General features: G+C 37.3%; 1 protein-coding gene across 3 annotated transcripts in view; it reads left to right on the forward strand.

The window, feature by feature from the left end:
* Positions 1 to 16847, forward strand: part of LOC110116408 (type I inositol polyphosphate 5-phosphatase 1) — a 40724-nt gene extending 23877 nt beyond the window's left edge. For all 3 annotated transcript variants that reach the window (XM_020849952.2, XM_020849953.2, XM_028696666.1), the window contains 3 exons: positions 14406 to 14548; positions 15358 to 15592; positions 16579 to 16847. In XM_020849952.2, coding sequence (XP_020705611.1) covers positions 14406 to 14548; positions 15358 to 15592; positions 16579 to 16608 — 408 coding nt within the window. In that variant the 3' untranslated portion in view covers positions 16609 to 16847. The remainder of the gene's footprint in view (positions 1 to 14405; positions 14549 to 15357; positions 15593 to 16578) is intronic.
* The last annotated feature ends 1203 nt before the right edge of the window (positions 16848 to 18050 follow it).

Below are 18050 nucleotides of genomic sequence, written 5' to 3' on the forward strand. Positions count from 1 at the left end.
AAATACAAGATAGGGCCACTATGATGCAAGAAATGACCCTCTCTCAAATTTTGATAATCACAGAGGCACTAACCTAGATAGCATCTCCAAGTTATTCTTTTATAATGAAAATATGGCTATAATCATTAGGGATGAAATTACACATCACATTACTCATATTGGAGAGTTAATTTTGCATATCCAAAAAGGTAGACTAACATTAAAAAAATGTCTATCTTTAATGCAAAACCAATCTTTTTGATATTCAAGTATGTTATTTTTTATGAAATTTTTTCTAAAATTAAGATTTACTAATACTTCTTATGAAGAAGGTGGAATTAATAATCAAGGTAGTGGTGCCCCTTTAGTAACTCTGCTTCTAGTTATCTTTTGTCAAAATGTGTGTCCGAGCAATCACCCATACAAAAGGATTGATGCTTAAAGAAATGAAAAAATCTTTTTATTCCAATTTTCAAGATAATGTTCATTAGGGTCCTTCAATATGATATATCTCATTCATCTCCCATTACATTTCATTATAAAAAAGTTGATGCTATATTTAGGGGGTGTTTAGTTAGCTGTAAAGGGAATGCAATGTAAAGTAAATAGTTTGAGATTGTTTAGTTATTTGTAAAGTGAATACAGTGGAACTTTTATTTTGTTTGGTTGGGTGTATACAAAGTAAAGTAAAATCGATACATTCTAAATACTTAGAGGTTGTTTGATTGTGTATTTACAAAGTCTGGTAAAAATATTTTAATTTATATTTTGAGTCCATATTGATAATTATAATTTTATGAGAATTTTAAATGTTTACACACATTATTAAAATATTTTGCTGCATGAGCTATCACGGCTTTGCACTTTTCAGCAGACTAGCAACATGTCAATTGTAAAAATAATAGTAGATGTATTCTATAGCATATCAATTCTTTTCTACTCAATGAAGCTCAATAGAATTGAGTTAAAAGCTACAACAACAAATCCCAAAATATTAACAATATCAAACCAAGGTTTTAGCACCCAATAGACTTTACAAAAACTATAGCAATATAGTTGGCATTCAAAATGTCTTCTTCAATTCTTCTTGTATATTCTATCATTAACAAAGTATTATCTCATGGAAAAAATATTTGCAATATAAACAATAATCAAATTGATGTAAATGTTAAAGAATGGAATACAGTACAAAGTGTTGAATCCAAATTGTATACCAATGTCATTCTTCTGATGCAAATGAATCATTTTGTTTAACTCTTTTCACATCTATCGAGGCTTTGATTCCTTAGGTTTGGAGAGGAAGGAATGAATCATTGTTGTATTATTAGATAACTTATCATAAATACTATCAATCTCTTCCTCCAAAAACTTTGGAATGCTAGATAACTCTGTCGTGAGCTCAATAAACATTTTTCTTTCCTTTGAAGGTCTTGTTGTTGTTTGAATTGCATGAGCAACTTGAAATACACTATTAGTTATCATTGTAATATAATCATGGAGAATATGATCATCAACAAACCTTTTAATTTTTTTCCATTGGATGGACCCCTTAGAAGATGACGACATTTCTCGCTTTGTTTTTCCTACAAGGTATTCTCTAACATTTTGTTTAGGACAGTCAACATATACTAATATATCCACAGGAGTCTTCACAAAACAAACTGTCTTCTCATCATCCAAATTAATATGTTAAGAACCAAATGGAGCTTGGCAATTTTCTAACCTAGCCCAATCTCCAGTTGCATGACCTTCACCACAATCTTTCTCTAATTCCATATAATTTGGGAGATGAATATTAAGATATATTGCATCTTTTGAAAAAGCCTATAATTATTTAGATTAGTTAGCGTAAAAGAAAAATTGTATCTTTACATTTGTAAAATCTCATATGAGTTCGAAATATTACCTATATATGCGATAGAAACTCCTCTTGACCCAATAAGATAGTTTTCATAATATCATCCCAAGACACGTCAGACTTCTTTTTTTAATTCTTGAATGCAATTCCAAAAACTTCTTTGATATCTAATCTGATTCATGCATTGCTCAATTGTGACCTTAATACCAAATTTCTCTTTTAATTTTTGAACGACGCCTTGATAAATAGTGTCTTTGAAATCGTTAGCACTTCTCACGTTTGCTTTGACATACTCACACATTATCTGTAATAACCCAGATATACATTTGAGTTTTAGACTCTAAAATAAGTTTTTTTTTCTCTTTTAAGATTTGGCACTTGATGCGCTAGATGGACCTTGTGAGTCCATTAATCCTGCAAATAACCATTTAAAACCTTGAAAATTCTTTGTAACTACCATTTACAATTATCTTATAATTTGATAACATCATGAAATTTAATAAGAAATATCTACCATAGTAACTTGATGTTTATTCAACAATCATGACTGAGCAGCATGACCATACGAGAGGAAGAGATAAATCAGGAAGAAGGGCATGCTCTAAACATCAAATTATTCCATCTCAAGATGGAAATAGATGAAATAAAACTTAATCATTTGTCAACTATTTGCAACTACTCCAACTTATTGCATGAATAACTTCTAAGAACAAGCATCATTGAATTTTCAAGGTTTAATTATAGCATCACTGAAATTATTCCATCTCAAGCAATTCAAAGTTGTTTAATTATACAACAAAAACAACAACATCAAGCCTTTATCCCACTACCTGTGGTTGGCTACATGAATCCTTTTTCTCCATTGTGTTATATTAAAAGTCAAATTCTCTTTTAAATTCAAAGTTATTTAATTATAGCATCACTAAAATTATTCAGGTAACAAGACTTGTTAGAACTAGCATTGGTAAAGTAACATTAGCAATTGATGATGGTGCCAATGATGTGGGCATGCTCCAAGAAGTAGACATTGGGGTTGATGCTGAAATTTTTGTTCTAGCACATACATTCTGCTACTTTTTCGAATAGGAGAAAGAGGAGAGATTGACATAGCTACGCGTTAAGGAGAATGGACCGAAATCTCGCCTCCTTGTTCCTCGAACTATTGAAATCTCACTAGCCGCACGCTCCCTATGATGGATTCGCACAAACAAAGAAACACAGGTGTGGGGTCCGAAAATTCGGCCCCAGCCTCCCCGCCGCGCTGATTTGCTTTTTCTTTTGGCGAGTGAGTTTTAACGGATTAAGTTCCGAGGTAAATTTTGGAAGGTAGATGGGTTTGTAGATAACACACTACCCAGAGATTTCGCCCTCATTTTGCGAGGACTTTATGATCTGAGTTCTAATTTCTTATAGGCGCAAGCCCCTATAGTTAATTACCCCTCTCGATCACGAGAGAGAACTTTCGATTAAGACTAGTCGTCAATCAGATACGTAGAGAATACATATTATATGGCATATAGTAGCAGCAATGGGTTTGGAATGTTAGGAAATTGAGAAAATTTGACGGGTTTGGATGTTTGAAAATGATTGAGAATTTAGGAATCTGAAGATTTTGAAGATTTGAAAATTTGATATTTAAAACAGAAATTACACCATCTTGCACTTAAAGCGGATGGTGGGGGAATGGATGATGGACTCGATCAAGATCCCATGGTTTCGTCGTCCCGGGCCATCATGGTCCCTGGTCTACTTAGTCATAGGAGGTAGTTGATCCAACCTGACAGAAGGATCCTTGTCGACAGTCATGGGTTGCTACGTCCAAGGGGACCATGTAGACCTGGGTTGGATGTTTGTCTAAGGGGACAAATTTGAATCCACCTTAGCTAACAGAGGGCTTTGTGCCCTATCGATCATATCTTATTGATTCATATCTCAAGGATTTGATGCTAATAAGGAACGTAACGGCGCTGGCCATAACCGGTATTTTGTTGTGCCATTTGGCGGCAAAACCACTCGGTTCAGAGGGTCCCTGGTCATAACCGTTTACCTGCAGTGCCATTTGACGGCAAAATTGCCGGTTAGAGGACACATACCACGTCCTTACTGGCAGGAGATTGGTTTGAGAATGGACCTTAGTGATATTTTCGACTAGGCATTTGACTCTTTGTGAGCTGAAGTATATTTTAATTTGTCCACCTCGGCAAACTGTTGCGGAGGATGGATGGAGTTTGCTTTGAGTGATTGAATGATTGAATTTTATTTTAAATATATGGATTTTGGGATTTTTTGGGTTTTTTAGATGTTTGTGGAGTTTTGGATTTTTGGGTATTTGGGTGGAGCTTTGAAGACATTTGAAAGTGTTTGTGAACCCCTCCGATTGAGATAGACATTCAACATGGTCATCATGGGGGTGTTTGGAATCATTTGAGAATATTAATATCTTAAACCTTGTCAACCTTATCGACATGCCGATAGGGATCGGGTTCCGCAGGCTTTGAGCCTTTGTTAGTGAATTCTTTTGATTGTAGTCCTTGAAGGCCTAATATGAATGCATTGAAACAAATAAACTGGTCTCCACAACCGTGTATTTGTTTGAAGGTTCGAACCCTGTCGACTCCTATTGATCAGTATAGAAGGATCGGGTTCGAACAAGAATTCACTTATTGACCCGCGCAGCATCCTTAGACGTCATGTGTGTACCAATAACACGTTTGCCGAGGCCCTGTGGGTGTTTGGGGGTATTTTATAATTGAACCCTGTCAACTCCTTTTATCTACTTAGAAGGATCGGGTTCAAATTTAATAACCCGCGCGCATCCCTAGACGTCAAGTGTGTATCAATAACACGCTCACCGGGGCCCATACGGGTTTTATAATTGCTTTTACCCTTTTAGTGTACCTATATGTATACAAATTACGATGCACGTGTGGGAGTACTTTGAAAGTATTCGTAGATGCCTTTTGTCCGCTTGCATAAAAGTTGCAGATCCGGTGGCGTGGCGTAGCAGCTTCTGGATCAGTTGTTTGCTGCTTTGTATAAGTAGATTGTCGTGCACTATTTGTTGATTTCTATAGGTGGATCATAGTGCACTAACTAATCTCCTGCCTTATGCTTATAGATGTTGATATCTGTTATAGTCCTTTTGTATTCACTTGTAGACTGTGTGTAATAGGTCTCCTACAGTAGCTCGTAAGAACTCGCCATTGTTATGGTCTTCCAGCATTTGTTATGACATTTAGACTCCATATGAAAATGACATGTTACATGTTCATGCTTACAGAGGATTCCTCATTCATACAGCATACCATTCATTACTGCATATTATGCAAACCAATATTCTTATTTGTAACTTAATATTAGTTGTTGGTTGAACCACATTCATTGACGATCTTTTCATGTGTTTTGATTTGCAAATCATTACATGTCGTTTGTCACTGCTTGTAGTCGGAAGACACTTGATGTTGGTTGTAAGGAGATTATTGCTTTTGCATCTCATCCACCATCATTATGTACAAGTAGACTAGTGTTTGGTACAAACCTCTGTTAATGCTTACAAGTAGATGTAGTAGGGGTCACTTCTTCCTGCATGACTATTGTAAAGACCATCATTATCTTACTATGATGTAAATTTGACAACTGCTGCATTCATTGCATGTATTTTCTTATGTTATTCATGAATATCCCCTTCCTTGAAATTATTGCTACTTTGCAAATATAATAGAGATGAATATTATTCATGAGTACACTGGAGATCTCATGCCACTATTCGTAGTAGAATTATATTCTTGTCTTGATTGTTGCTAGTGGATGAAAGAATTCTCCTTGTCCAATATATGTCGTTGTGTGATTGTAATCAAGTAGTTATGCAGGAATTTCTTTATCACTGCTCATTAGATCGTTGCACATAGTTAGGTCATGTTGACTGTTGTAAGTCTTTCATTGTCATAAAAGGATGACTCAAATCTTGTATGATGGGTTTGGAGCTCAAATTAAGCTCATCTTGAATTCAAATTTCTTATAATTTGTTCGCCTTGATTATACTCAAATTCAAAGATTTGAATTCAAATCTAAATTTGAATTCAAGTTCAATATGAGTTCAAGTTGAGTTCAAGTCTTTGTAGTTATAATGTGTCATTTACAAGTTCAAGAGTCCCTCTCACTTGGTTCAGACCAAGTTCAAATGCATGTCCCCTGTCGTTTGAGTTCTTTATCAGCTTTGGTCCACATTCAAGTTCACTTTCGTTTGTTCATATGACAAGTCTAAGCCCTTGCTCAAATTGTTCAAGTCAAGTCTTTTGTAGCCTCTTGAGTTCAATCAAATTCAAGTCTTATGATTTCAAATTTATTTGAGTTCAAGTTTATTTAAGTCCATTTGGTTCAAGTTTACAAATCCATTGTCCTCTCAAGTTCAAAGGTTCACAAGTTTGAGTCCAAGTTCGATCGTCCTTCGAGTTCAATCAAGTCGAAGTGTAGCATTGCGTTCACCCGAAATTTCGGCAGCCTTCCAGCGTCTCCCTCGTTTAGGGGAAAACTACGAAAAATTGGGCCTTTCCCACCACGCTAAGAAAAGCGTGTATGGTAGGTGCCCTCTTTCGAGGACACCGCGGCCGTGTATTTTTTGATCCCCCACCACGCTAAGAAAAGCGTGTATGGGTATTTTGAAAATATTTTGTAAGAAAAGCAGTTATTTTCCCGCAAGAGGGTACTTATGGGTATCCCCGCTTCGTCATACGCATCGCACCGGGTTCCCAACCTACAACGCTAAGAAAAGCTTGTATAGGCGGTTTTTCGGTGCGCTAAGAAGTAAGAAGAAGGAATTTTAGGTGATTACCCGCTTCGTCACAAGCGTCGGGACGCACGTCCTCCCACCACGCTAAGAGTTTTAGTGTATAGGTGGTCGTTTTGTCTCGACGCATACGTTGAAATCGGGTCTCAACGCATGCGTTGAAATCGGGTCTAGACGCATGCGTTGTATAGGTGGCCGTCGGTGGCGTGGATCGAGGCAAGAGAAAGGGCACTTTCTCTCTTCTTTTTTTTTTAATTAATTAATTATAATTAAGTAATTATAATTAATTAATTATTTATTTATTTTAAATTATAATTAATTAAAATAATTAGTTATAGCTTATTAAAGTTAATGCAGAGGAGGCGCCGGGCAGGTGGAGTTCTCCTTCTCTCTCACACACTCTCTCTCGGCTTGGGGTCGGCGCAGGCAGTTGGAGGAGGCAGGAGCTCGGTCGTTGGGTTCGGCCGGCTCTGGAGTTCGGTAGAGGGAGGAGGTTCGGTCGGAGGAGCTGAGGTATCGGGAGAGAGCGAAGGAGCAGGAGCAGAGCTTTCTCGTATGGAGAAGTGCGAGAGAGGCAGCGAATGGGAAAGCCAAGAGCATCGTGGGAGGAAGTAGCACCCAGCCGAAGGCTTCGTTTGGGTATTTAACGACGCGATTTGGGTACGGTTGAGCAGATCTTATGCAGAAATTTCGGGAAGCGACGCAAACGGCGTCGATTTCAGCGGGATTGGTGGGGATTCGAGCGGGATTTCAGGAGATTTGGCCGGCTGCTCGACATATACAAGGTATGCCATTTTTTGTGATTTCTTTTTTTTTTCTTTACACAGAGGTTAACAACAGGTCTTGCGCTCACGCCACTAGGAGGGTGGCTTCGTGAATTGAGCAGCACGGACTTGAAGATACCTGTCACAAAAGACAATCGGGTTCGCAACAGCCATGAGTGATAGCAAGGGGGAGATGGGTTCGCACCTATCGCGAGGTTTTGCACGTACCGCCGAAGGAGGAGACAGGATGCAAGAGACTCACGTGCTTCTCTTTCTACCTGTGTCTGTCTTTCAAATTCCTTTCTCGCGTGGTTTTAGGCAAATTTATTTTATGTGGAAAATGACTTGACTCGCGGGATTTAGAATACTCTGGGATTTTACTTTATTTTAAATCAACTAACACTTAAAAATTTAAAACCCATATATTTAATTTATTTTACACCCAAAATATTTTCAACCAAATAGCCCCTTAGCAAGGTGGCTGATGGTTACGATCATTTAGGCTAGCAATTACAATAGGCCATTAAGATTGGAATTTCAACTAGCTAGAGTCTGACGTTTGATAACTGATTAAGATTATGTATACCATCAAAGGTGGGGGTCTTTAACTCTAACCATCCTAACGGATTCATTAAAATCACCAGTTTTTATTTTTTTAATTATTTTTTAAAATTTTTGTTATGCTGTTCTGCCTCTATCACATTTCTTTGAGCTGGTGCTCTCCTAATGTGAATGTTCTCCTTAGGATTTTGTTGTGGTATATCTTCTTATTGATTGTTTGTTATGAGAGCAGATTATGCACAGGTTGGATGTATCATAGCATTCATTTTTTGCTTTTGTGTGTTAAGTTTTCCATAATATTTTGTAGTTGTAGCATACTATAACATGGCGAAGTGATGTGAAACGCATGCTCTATTGCAAGCTTGCGTTATACAAACAAGTGATGCGCAAGGTCAGTGCATCACTTTGTTTCACTCCTAAAGCATGCTTTTAACAAAATTGTGTTCATTACATTCCTTTAGCATGTTATATCCCAATTTCCTCCCATCACATTAGGGGAACTTTTTGCAAGGTGGGCAACGGTTGTACCTGGGCAAATAAGGCTGGGGGTTTCAAACATGGTGGAGGTTGATGCTTTCACTTGAATGACATTAAAATTGAATATGAATTTGTGAGAGCCTTCAAATTTTCATTGGGCAGCTGACCAATAATATAGATTGGATGATGTGCTCAGTTAGGTTGTATTTATTTTACATGGCATGAATTCAAGGTACTTGCAGGTCAATTTGTATATTGTGGCTGGCAAAATGTATGGTGACCTTAGATGAATCGAAATTTCACTAGGAATGTTTATCACAACTACTGATCCTTGCTATGACAATGTTCTTTGAAATGAATTAAATTATGGTAAAGAAAAATATCAAATTGCAACAAATATTCATTATTGGAGGTAAATTAACATTAAAGTGAATATGAATGTTGTATACTTACATATACCTTCATAGGTTTCTAGTAAGTAGTCCACATGTCATGATAGAGGAATTCACGCATAGTGGTACCCATAGATGAACTCACCTAATGATTGGCAGCCTTGGACACATAGCAGAACTTGCCCAAATGATTTACAAATGATATTTGCCTAGGCCTACAAAAGAAGGTCGTTCCTCATCAGGGGCGATCAGGGGTTCTCACAAATCTAGTGACTAGCCACTCACCACATTTGAAGTTAGCTCTCAGGGCCACTCGCTCTCACATCCGAAGCAAGTATTCTCACTCATGCTCACAAAGCTCGACTATAGGAAAGCGTTTACTTATGGGGCTCTCAATTTATATTGTCGCGGTCATGCGACCTAGAGCCATCTCTTCCTGCATCACCAACACACTTGCATCTCTCTGCTAAGGAGATTTGAGGCTCTCAACATAGATTGCTAGCAACCCTAGCAAGCATACTAGTCGTAGGCCTCCTTTGCTTAGCACTCTCCAACAAACTCGCCTATGCATACTCACCTGAACTTACTCGACATTATTAAACTCACCCTAGAGCGATCATTAAAAGCATTTTAGTGTTGCCCCCTCCATCCATCCAGGAGATGATACTTGTTTAGGGCAATTTGTACTAAAAGTCATTAAGTCTTTATATTTTTATTATGTCGCATTTCCTGTAGCCCTTTGATCTTTATAGATAAAAGATAAAAAGGAGCATTTTGGACCTTTTGGATGGGTGAGATTTTGAGTCTTCTAAGCATTTCTTTATTGATTTTTCTCTAGCATATTAATTTCTCTTCATTCTCATATAATTTATAAGTCACCCCTCATAGAGTTCGCATGATAGTAAGGTTTGGTGTCATCCACAGGTAGATTTGGATCGAACATCCTCTAAGGTGCGGATACCATGGATTGATTCCAGTGATGAGAAGATAGGCCCAACCCAATAATCTGAGTGCCCCTGAGCCCTCAGCGAACATAGAGAATCTAAAGTACACTACTCATTGAGCCTTAATGGAGATAGAAGAGAGGTGGATGAAAATGATCCAGCATGCCTTGGGAGGATACTAAGGTGAGCATAGAGGGATAACACGTTAAAGGATCATTTGAATCGGCAATTTAACATACGATACATGATGCTAAAGCATTAACCTCAATATTAGTCCCTAATTCCACTCGCTTAATGATGAGTACTAAAAATACAACTGACATGCCCGACGAGTTAGAAAGACTGAACCCCAATTTACAAATACGTTCTCAAGGGATATCATAGAATCTTGGCCGCCTCCTAGGTTTATGATGACACATTGAAAGTCTTATAAGTGCCAAAATTGATTCAATGGACTATGTAGCCACCTTTCATTCCCTGACCTCCTTGCTGAATATTAATGATGTCCTTAAGTGTCGTTTGTTTCTCATAACACTTAAGGAATTTGCAGCGGTGTAGTTCACTCGCCTGCCATTAGGGGTGATCACCTCCTTATATGAATTTAACAAGAAGTTTGATGCACAATTCGCAAGAGTCCAAATAGCCTTAGAAAACTTCACAGGCCCATTGAAGATGAGACAAGAGCTAATAGTGTCACTTAGGAACTTCTTTGTAGTTTCTAAAGGGAGATTGCTCGAAGTTAAAGATTTAGAACCTGTAGTTGCCCAATCCATCTGCTTTTATTGAAAGAGGGTCTCTTTTGTTTTGCATTGGTCCTACAATTGTCGAGAACACTCACAGAAGTGTTGGGGTTGGCCAACAATCATGTTAGTGCTAAGGAGTACAACAAAGCAGTCGAGTCCCCTATGGTTGCTTGCCTATATGAACTCGCTTCTACTAGAGATTAATAATGAGGGAAAGAAAAAAAGTTTATCTTAGGGATAAGAGGGACAAAAAAAACTCAATCCACCATGAGACCACAATCGCCCAAAGCACCATAGAATGCCCATGCAACCTTGGCCACTAAGGATTACAGGACCACCTAAGCCAATGGTGGAGTCTCCTTGTGCCACTCACCTCTATCATAGGCCCAATTTCTATCAATGAGCTTGTCCCAGCTCGCTTAATCAGCATAACGGGAGTGATACCCACCATCATGGGTGGAGAGTGAGTTAATTTGTTGACGATTATGAATAAAATGAAATTTGGAGAAGTAAACTCGGTGTCTACCTCACTAGCTCCAACAGTAGGCATTGCCCCAGTTACTTTTAGAGAGGATGAGAAACCTGCTAGAGGGAACCTGCATAATAATTCTTTATTGTCATAGCCTTGATCATCAACGATCAGATCAACAATATTCTAATAGGAACAGGGAGTTCTATCAACTCACGCCTACTACAGATCTCCTATATGGCTTCTTAGGAGAGTGCAAGGAGATAAAAGGAGTAGTTGCCTTGTCCATTAATTGGGCCGAAGGCGACAACCAATATTATACACCCTTGTTTGCTTACGTAGGTACCTTCTCATAGGTATCTTACAGGTCATTTTCTGGTTGCACGGAAGAGAATTCATCCCCCTCCTCTGCGATACTCTGTTCAAGGGACTCACACAAGAGCTAAGAAATAACTAATCATTAAAGCATGACGGACCACCTCTAGCTACATCCTTCAAGCATTCGTCCTCCTCACGAGGGAGACCATGGAAGTTCCTCTTTCAACCGGATAAGTCTTTATTCATCTCGTACAAAGTCAAGTCTTTTATACGGAACATATAAAATGTCAAGCTAAAGGCACATTTCTCGTCCACAAGTCCTTCAAATCACCGCCAAGCTCAGAGATCCGCTACAACCCTCTACTCACTCCCTTTCACTCCAATGGAATGACACCAATCCACATCTCATTCAACATCAGCTTGATCTCAGAAGATCCACATGAAGACCTTACTCACCCTTTCTCAGCTCAACATGGTGACGTCAAAATCAACCTCCTACCCAATGCTAACTCTTTCACAAGATCGCCACGCCACTCGGCATAGCCGACTGAGCTCTATTGTAAGCCAACTGACCGACCTCCTCTCCAAGTAGGAGAACCCTGATGGATGACTAGTTGTAAAAATAACAAGTCTCATAATTGAAGAAAAATAAGAAGAAGAAATCATGCAGATTGAAAATAATTGCCCAACAAATTAGCTAGATCCTTTATTGGATTACATGAAGGCAGGAGCAATAAGTAGTTAAGTTGGTGATAAAAAGAGATTCAAAATAAAGGTGGACTACTTCTTAATATTTGGAGGAGAATTTTTATGGAGATTATTGATTTCATTTAACCTCAAATGTGTTAGAGAAGATAAGAATGAGACTATTCAGGGGGATTCAATGAGGTGAGTGTGGAAGATGTAGAGGAGTTTTCAAGGTGGCGCCCTTAGTGAAAAAATTCACCCATCAAAAATACATGGTCTTGTGTTATGTGGGAAATGAATTTGCTAAGACCTTTCCCACCTACTGGATAAAGAAAGCTTGTATTTGTTATAATAGACTATTTCATTAAGTAGATTGAAGCTAATGCACTCATCAAGACAATCTCTACTATTATCGAAAACTTTATATGGATTGACACAATCTTTAGACGTGGTGTGTCTCGCCCAATATCATAGATAATGGACTCCAACTTGTTGATATGAGCTTGAAGGCATGTGTAAATCACAAGGATCGTCTCAGTCCATCACCCACAAATAAAAGGTCAGGTTGAAGTTGCCAATAAGCAAATCCTCAACCTCTTGAGGAAGTGGATGGGGCAAAGGGCAAGTGGATGGTTCGCTATTTTTTGTATTATGGGCACTGAGGACAATTCCCAACTTAGTCATAGAGCACATGCCATTCTCACTCTCTCATCGCATTAGGGCACTGTTACTTGTTGAGCTCGAATTACATAGTCAACAAGTGATCGCCACTACTTATTATGAAGAAAACAAACTTAGCGAGTTGGAGCTGAGGAATTAAGAAGTCCTTGAGTCTGTCGTCGACCTCTTAAAAGTTCTTAGAGCACAAGCTACACTTTGAAAAGGAGGAGGATGGCTAAATAATACAACTCGCATGTCAAAGAAAAAGCTTTCCAACCAGGCGACAATGTCCTCAAGTAGGCAGACTCTGCTGCTCGCCAATCAATCTTTAGCAAGTTGGCATCCACATGGTTCATTTTCATTACAATCCCGTGTCTAATCTATGTAGCACCTGTAAGTCAAGTCTATATGACACTCAAAGGCCTAAAGATGTTTGAAAAGTAGGACTATAACTGTGAAAGCCACTATTTATAGGGAGCTAAGGAGAAGGTGGCATCACATCAATTAAAGCAACTATCAATGCTACAATAATCAAGGTAGTAATTTCGCATTTACTTTCTTATTAATGTTTGGCAGCCTTATCAAATACTCATTATTTTCATTCACTTGTCCTCTTTGTCACTCGCCCATGAATCGAGAAACTAATCAAATGTATCTTCACAGGTGCTCAGTTGATTGTCGGTGAGCTGTAATGAAGGAACCTATGCCTACTTGGACCCATAAGTGAACTCGCTTAATTGTCGGCAGGCATTACTCGACTGTGAAACATAACAAAATTTGCCCAAATGATTAACAAACACTACTCGTCCAGACCTACAAAAGGAGATACTCCCTTATTGGGGGCGATCAAGGGCCATTCACAAATCAAGTGACGTGCCACTCGCTATATAAGAAGTTAGCTGGCAAGGCCACTCGATCTCATTGAGAGCAGATATTCTCACTCATGCTCATGAAGCTAGACTACAGGACAGGAAAGTGTCCACTCACGTGGCCCTCTATTTATCTTGCCACAGCTATCCCACATAAATCTCTCCCTTTCTCCTATAATTTCTTACCCGCCTCTCTGTTTTGTGGTAAACCAAGGCCCTCAACATAGGTTGCCAGCAACTCCAACAAGCTTGCTAGTCGTAGGCATCGTCGGCTCAGCACTCATCGATAGACTCGCCCAAGCATACTTGGTTGAACCTACATGGCACTGTTGAACTCATTCCATAGGTAGCTCATTAAAAGCTGTTCAATGCCACCCCCTCCAGCCATTTAGGAAGCGATACATGTCTAGGATAGTATGTACTAAGATTCATTAAATCTATGTTTTTATTCTTTTTTATTTTAGCCTTTCCTTTAGCTCTTAGATCCTTATAAATAATGGGTGTAAATGAGCATTTTGGATCTTTTGATTGAATTGTATTTTGAGCCCCCTCAACATTTCTCTACAGATCTTTCTCTAGCATACTAGTTTCACTCCATTCTAACACAGGTTCTACACCAACCCTCATAGAGCTTGCCTACTAGTTAAGTCGGGTGTTATACATGGACAAATTTGCATCCAACAAAGGCCATTATCTTCTTGATGTGCTGCATCTTAAATGGTGCTTTATTAAATCCTATGCTGTTTTGGCCTTCTGGGTTTTATTTTCTAAATTCTGAATGTCTTACTAACGTTTTTTGAATATAAATGTGGTTTTCCTGGGAACTTTAATTGTTCATTATAAGAAAATGGTTATGTTTCATTTCATTGGATGTAATTCTTGTACTGTTTTTTGGCAGTTAAAGAAGGAACTAAAGAAGGGTCGGGCTTTTGATGGATGGTCAGAAGGTATAATCAATTTTCCGCCTACTTACAAATACGACCTTAACTCCGGGAAATACATTGGAGTGGATCCAAAGGTTGGGAGAAGAACTCCAGCATGGTATGGCCTTAATATTGAAGTATGAAAGCTTCTATGGGCTACCGCATTATATGTTTGGGTACTTGGCATTTACTGTATGTCATGTTGCAAACTTTATTAAACCTGTTAAAATTTGAATATCAAAATATTTGATACTTCATCTATCATATTTTATGGAATTTAGAAAAAATGGAAGTTGCTTGAACGGCTGATTGTTCCAAATGATCTTCTGATAAAATAAACCGCATGTTGAATATATTTTGCATATTGCAATTTAGGCACTGAGAAGTTGATTTTTCTATTTACGTTCTTTCAACTTAAAGTATTCATCAATGCTTGTAGTGGATTCTTTGAGGGATTGTTTGGAATTTGTTTATTTGTATGCTTGCATGCAGAAGCATTTTCTATTGATATCCTATATTTAATCTCTCTCTCTCTCTCTCTCTCTCTCTCTCTCTCTCTCTCTCTCTCTCTCTCATCCTTGCATGTTTGGTGGCCTGGAAACTTTTCATTCTCAATATTTTTTGTCTTTCGGAAAGCTTACAATGGAAATGAACTATTTGGTGGATCTTACGGGAAAACTTCAATTAAAATGCTGATTCATTAGATTTCTTTCTTAAGCCTCAATATCAAACAATTTGCTTTGTTTTTTTTATTTACATTAAAATCGTATGCTGAAAAAAGGCCTTTCAAATCACGAAAAATCCTACGCGTGAATTTTGGTGCTACCGCAATATATGCACAGATTGTAGCCAAATGAGGATGTTGACTCAGCTTCCAATTAAATTGTCTGGTAGTTCAAAATTTAAAAAAGTAATTTTTTTTTTCAGGTGTGACCGTATCCTATCATTTGGCAAAGGTATAAGGCTACTGGGCTACAAAAGAAGTGAGCTGAAGCTTTCTGATCATCGCCCAGTTACTGCAACTTTCCTGGTTGACATTGAGATGCTTTCTCGTAGAAAGCTGCAGAGGGCCCTTACTTTCACGAACGCTGAAATAGAGGAAGGAGATAATTTGACCGATGAAGATGTAGATGACGAAATGAGTCTGTTGCGACTAGGCGAGGCAAGTTCCATTCACATACATGATTGTTATTTGTGTTTAGATATCACTTCAAGCAATTATCATCATTATTAGCCTAATCCAAACCAGCTTGGAGTCAACTTTATGAATTCTTATTCTTTCTGTTGTGTTGAAGGATTTTAGACTTATTTTTTCATGAAATTTTTCACATCTATCTATTTAACTTTGGTTTACACTCTTCTTCTCCTTCAACAATAATTTTAATTGGCCATATTACTGATACATTGTCAACTTTTTTTTGTGGATCTCAAATCAATCAAGTCATATTTTTCACTTATTTTTTCATAGAATTCTTTTAATATAATCAATATTCAATCTATGATATTTATTATTGTCATGTATTCATATTAATATCTAAAACGTCTTGGTTAGAAAATATTAGAAATGGTCTCTCTTTATTAGATTTAAACAAGAACTTGACTTTTAACAGGACAAAATGGAGATAAAGGATTCATGTAGCCGACCCCATTTTGTGGGACAAAGGCTTATGTTTTTGTTGTTGTTGTTGTTATTGTTTGTGTATTCATATTAATATTTTGATTTTTGTTATATTCAATTTTTTTTTTTTTTTTTTTTTTTTTAATCTCCCAACACTTGACCCATATAATATATTAAGTCTACTTGTAATTTTAAAAAAATTCTTTCAAGCCTTCATAATATGCTCTTGTAGAATGTTTTGAACTTGCAGCATTGTATTACAGAGGTACTTCCTTTTAGCAATTCACCATACTTTGGGAATTTATTTTTCAATCAATATTCTCATTTTTTATATGATTAATGGATTCAAAGTATTTAAGTCTATCACATATAAATAACAGTAAATGGTAATTATTAATGAATGCTATAGTAAAATTGTATCATATCCAGCTATTCAATATGGTTCAAAATTAAGGTTGCTTGTTTAGATTTTGTTGAAAACCTTGCAAATGCTTATGATAATATTCTTTGTTATCTGTTTGCTTTTGTAGGAAATCAAAGAGCAGGACTGTTATAGGTAGTATGAAATGCCTTTGGTATTGAAGATTGGAATCTCCAGCAATGAAACTTTTCTATCTTTCTGAGGCCTGCTCCCCTATGAAGATAAGCTTTGCACATGCAGTATAGTTCTGTTACTCTGTTCTGCTGGTGTTATGCAGTTTTTCCATTTTTGTTTTGTTTTTTTTTTTATAATTTATTTTTGTCTTTGTACAGATATTTCTGATAGAAGTTAAAAAAAAAAGTCTTATCACATGGTTATCAATTTGGTTTTTAATTTCTGAGAATTCCTGTGGGTACGAATTCTCAAACCCAGCCAAAATTACTGTTGATCAGATACATTGATGAATATATATATATATATATATATAAGAACAAATAATATGTGAAATTTAATTCCAGATCCATCTAAATAATTATCCAATCCTGACAGCCCTAATGCTAAGCTGAATCAATCCTCTTAAATCCTTGTTCTTGAAACTTGGCTAGATTACGCAATGCTGATTTGGCTCTTGAAGTTATGGTTGTAATTTCTATAGTTTTGTAGGTATCTTGTTTAGTTTCGATCAACTTTTATTTGTCAAAAAATAAAAATACTAAAAAGGCAACTCTTACATTATAAATTTATCGTGAATATGATAAATTTTTATTAAGTTCCTATTGAATTTTGTAGCTTCAGACAAATTTGGTTGATTTTTATTTAGATTGGTTCAATTATTTTAATAGTTTTTTTATTTCTTATAAAATTTCCGCTGGATTTGAATGAATCGAAGTAAGAAATCCAAAAATGTAAAAATGGATTAGTTTCTTCAAGTTAAACGCCCTGCTCACTGAAGAAACGCAAGAAACGTAGCAGATAGAAGAGTTTGAGAAAGAAATGAAAAACAATATTATTGACCGATCTTATTATAGGGAACCACGGACTGTATATATAGACTTGTCTTAGAGCTGCAGCCTGTACAGGTTATATCAAAATAAACATACACGTTATTAACAGAAATTACATAAAGACCTATTGCTCTAATACCCCCTTGCAAACTAATGGGTCTTCCACGACTGTTAGTTTGAGGCGTAAATGTTGAAACCGCGGTGTAGACAGTGACTTTGTAAAAATATCGGCAATTTGGTCGGTAGTGCTAATGGGTAGCAGGTTTATGTTGTGTTGCTGAATTTGTTCTTTGAGGAACTTTTGGTCAATCTTTATGTATTTTGTACGTGCATGGAACATAGGATTGTTAGCTAGAGCAATCGCCGATATGTTGTCGCAATATAGTTCGGTGGGGCGCTCTTGATTGATATCGAATTCGGCAAGGAGTCGTCGGAGCCATATGATATCCGAAGTTAAGGCAGCCAAGGCGCGATATTCGGATTCAGTGGAGGAGCGTGCTACAGTGTGTTATTTCTTGACTGTCCATGAGATGATGGTATCTCCCAAGAACGAGCAGTACCCGGAGGTAGATCTTCT

This window comes from Dendrobium catenatum, unplaced genomic scaffold, assembly GCF_001605985.2.
Source record: "Dendrobium catenatum unplaced genomic scaffold, ASM160598v2 fragScaff_scaffold_82, whole genome shotgun sequence".
NCBI lineage: Eukaryota > Viridiplantae > Streptophyta > Magnoliopsida > Asparagales > Orchidaceae > Dendrobium > Dendrobium catenatum.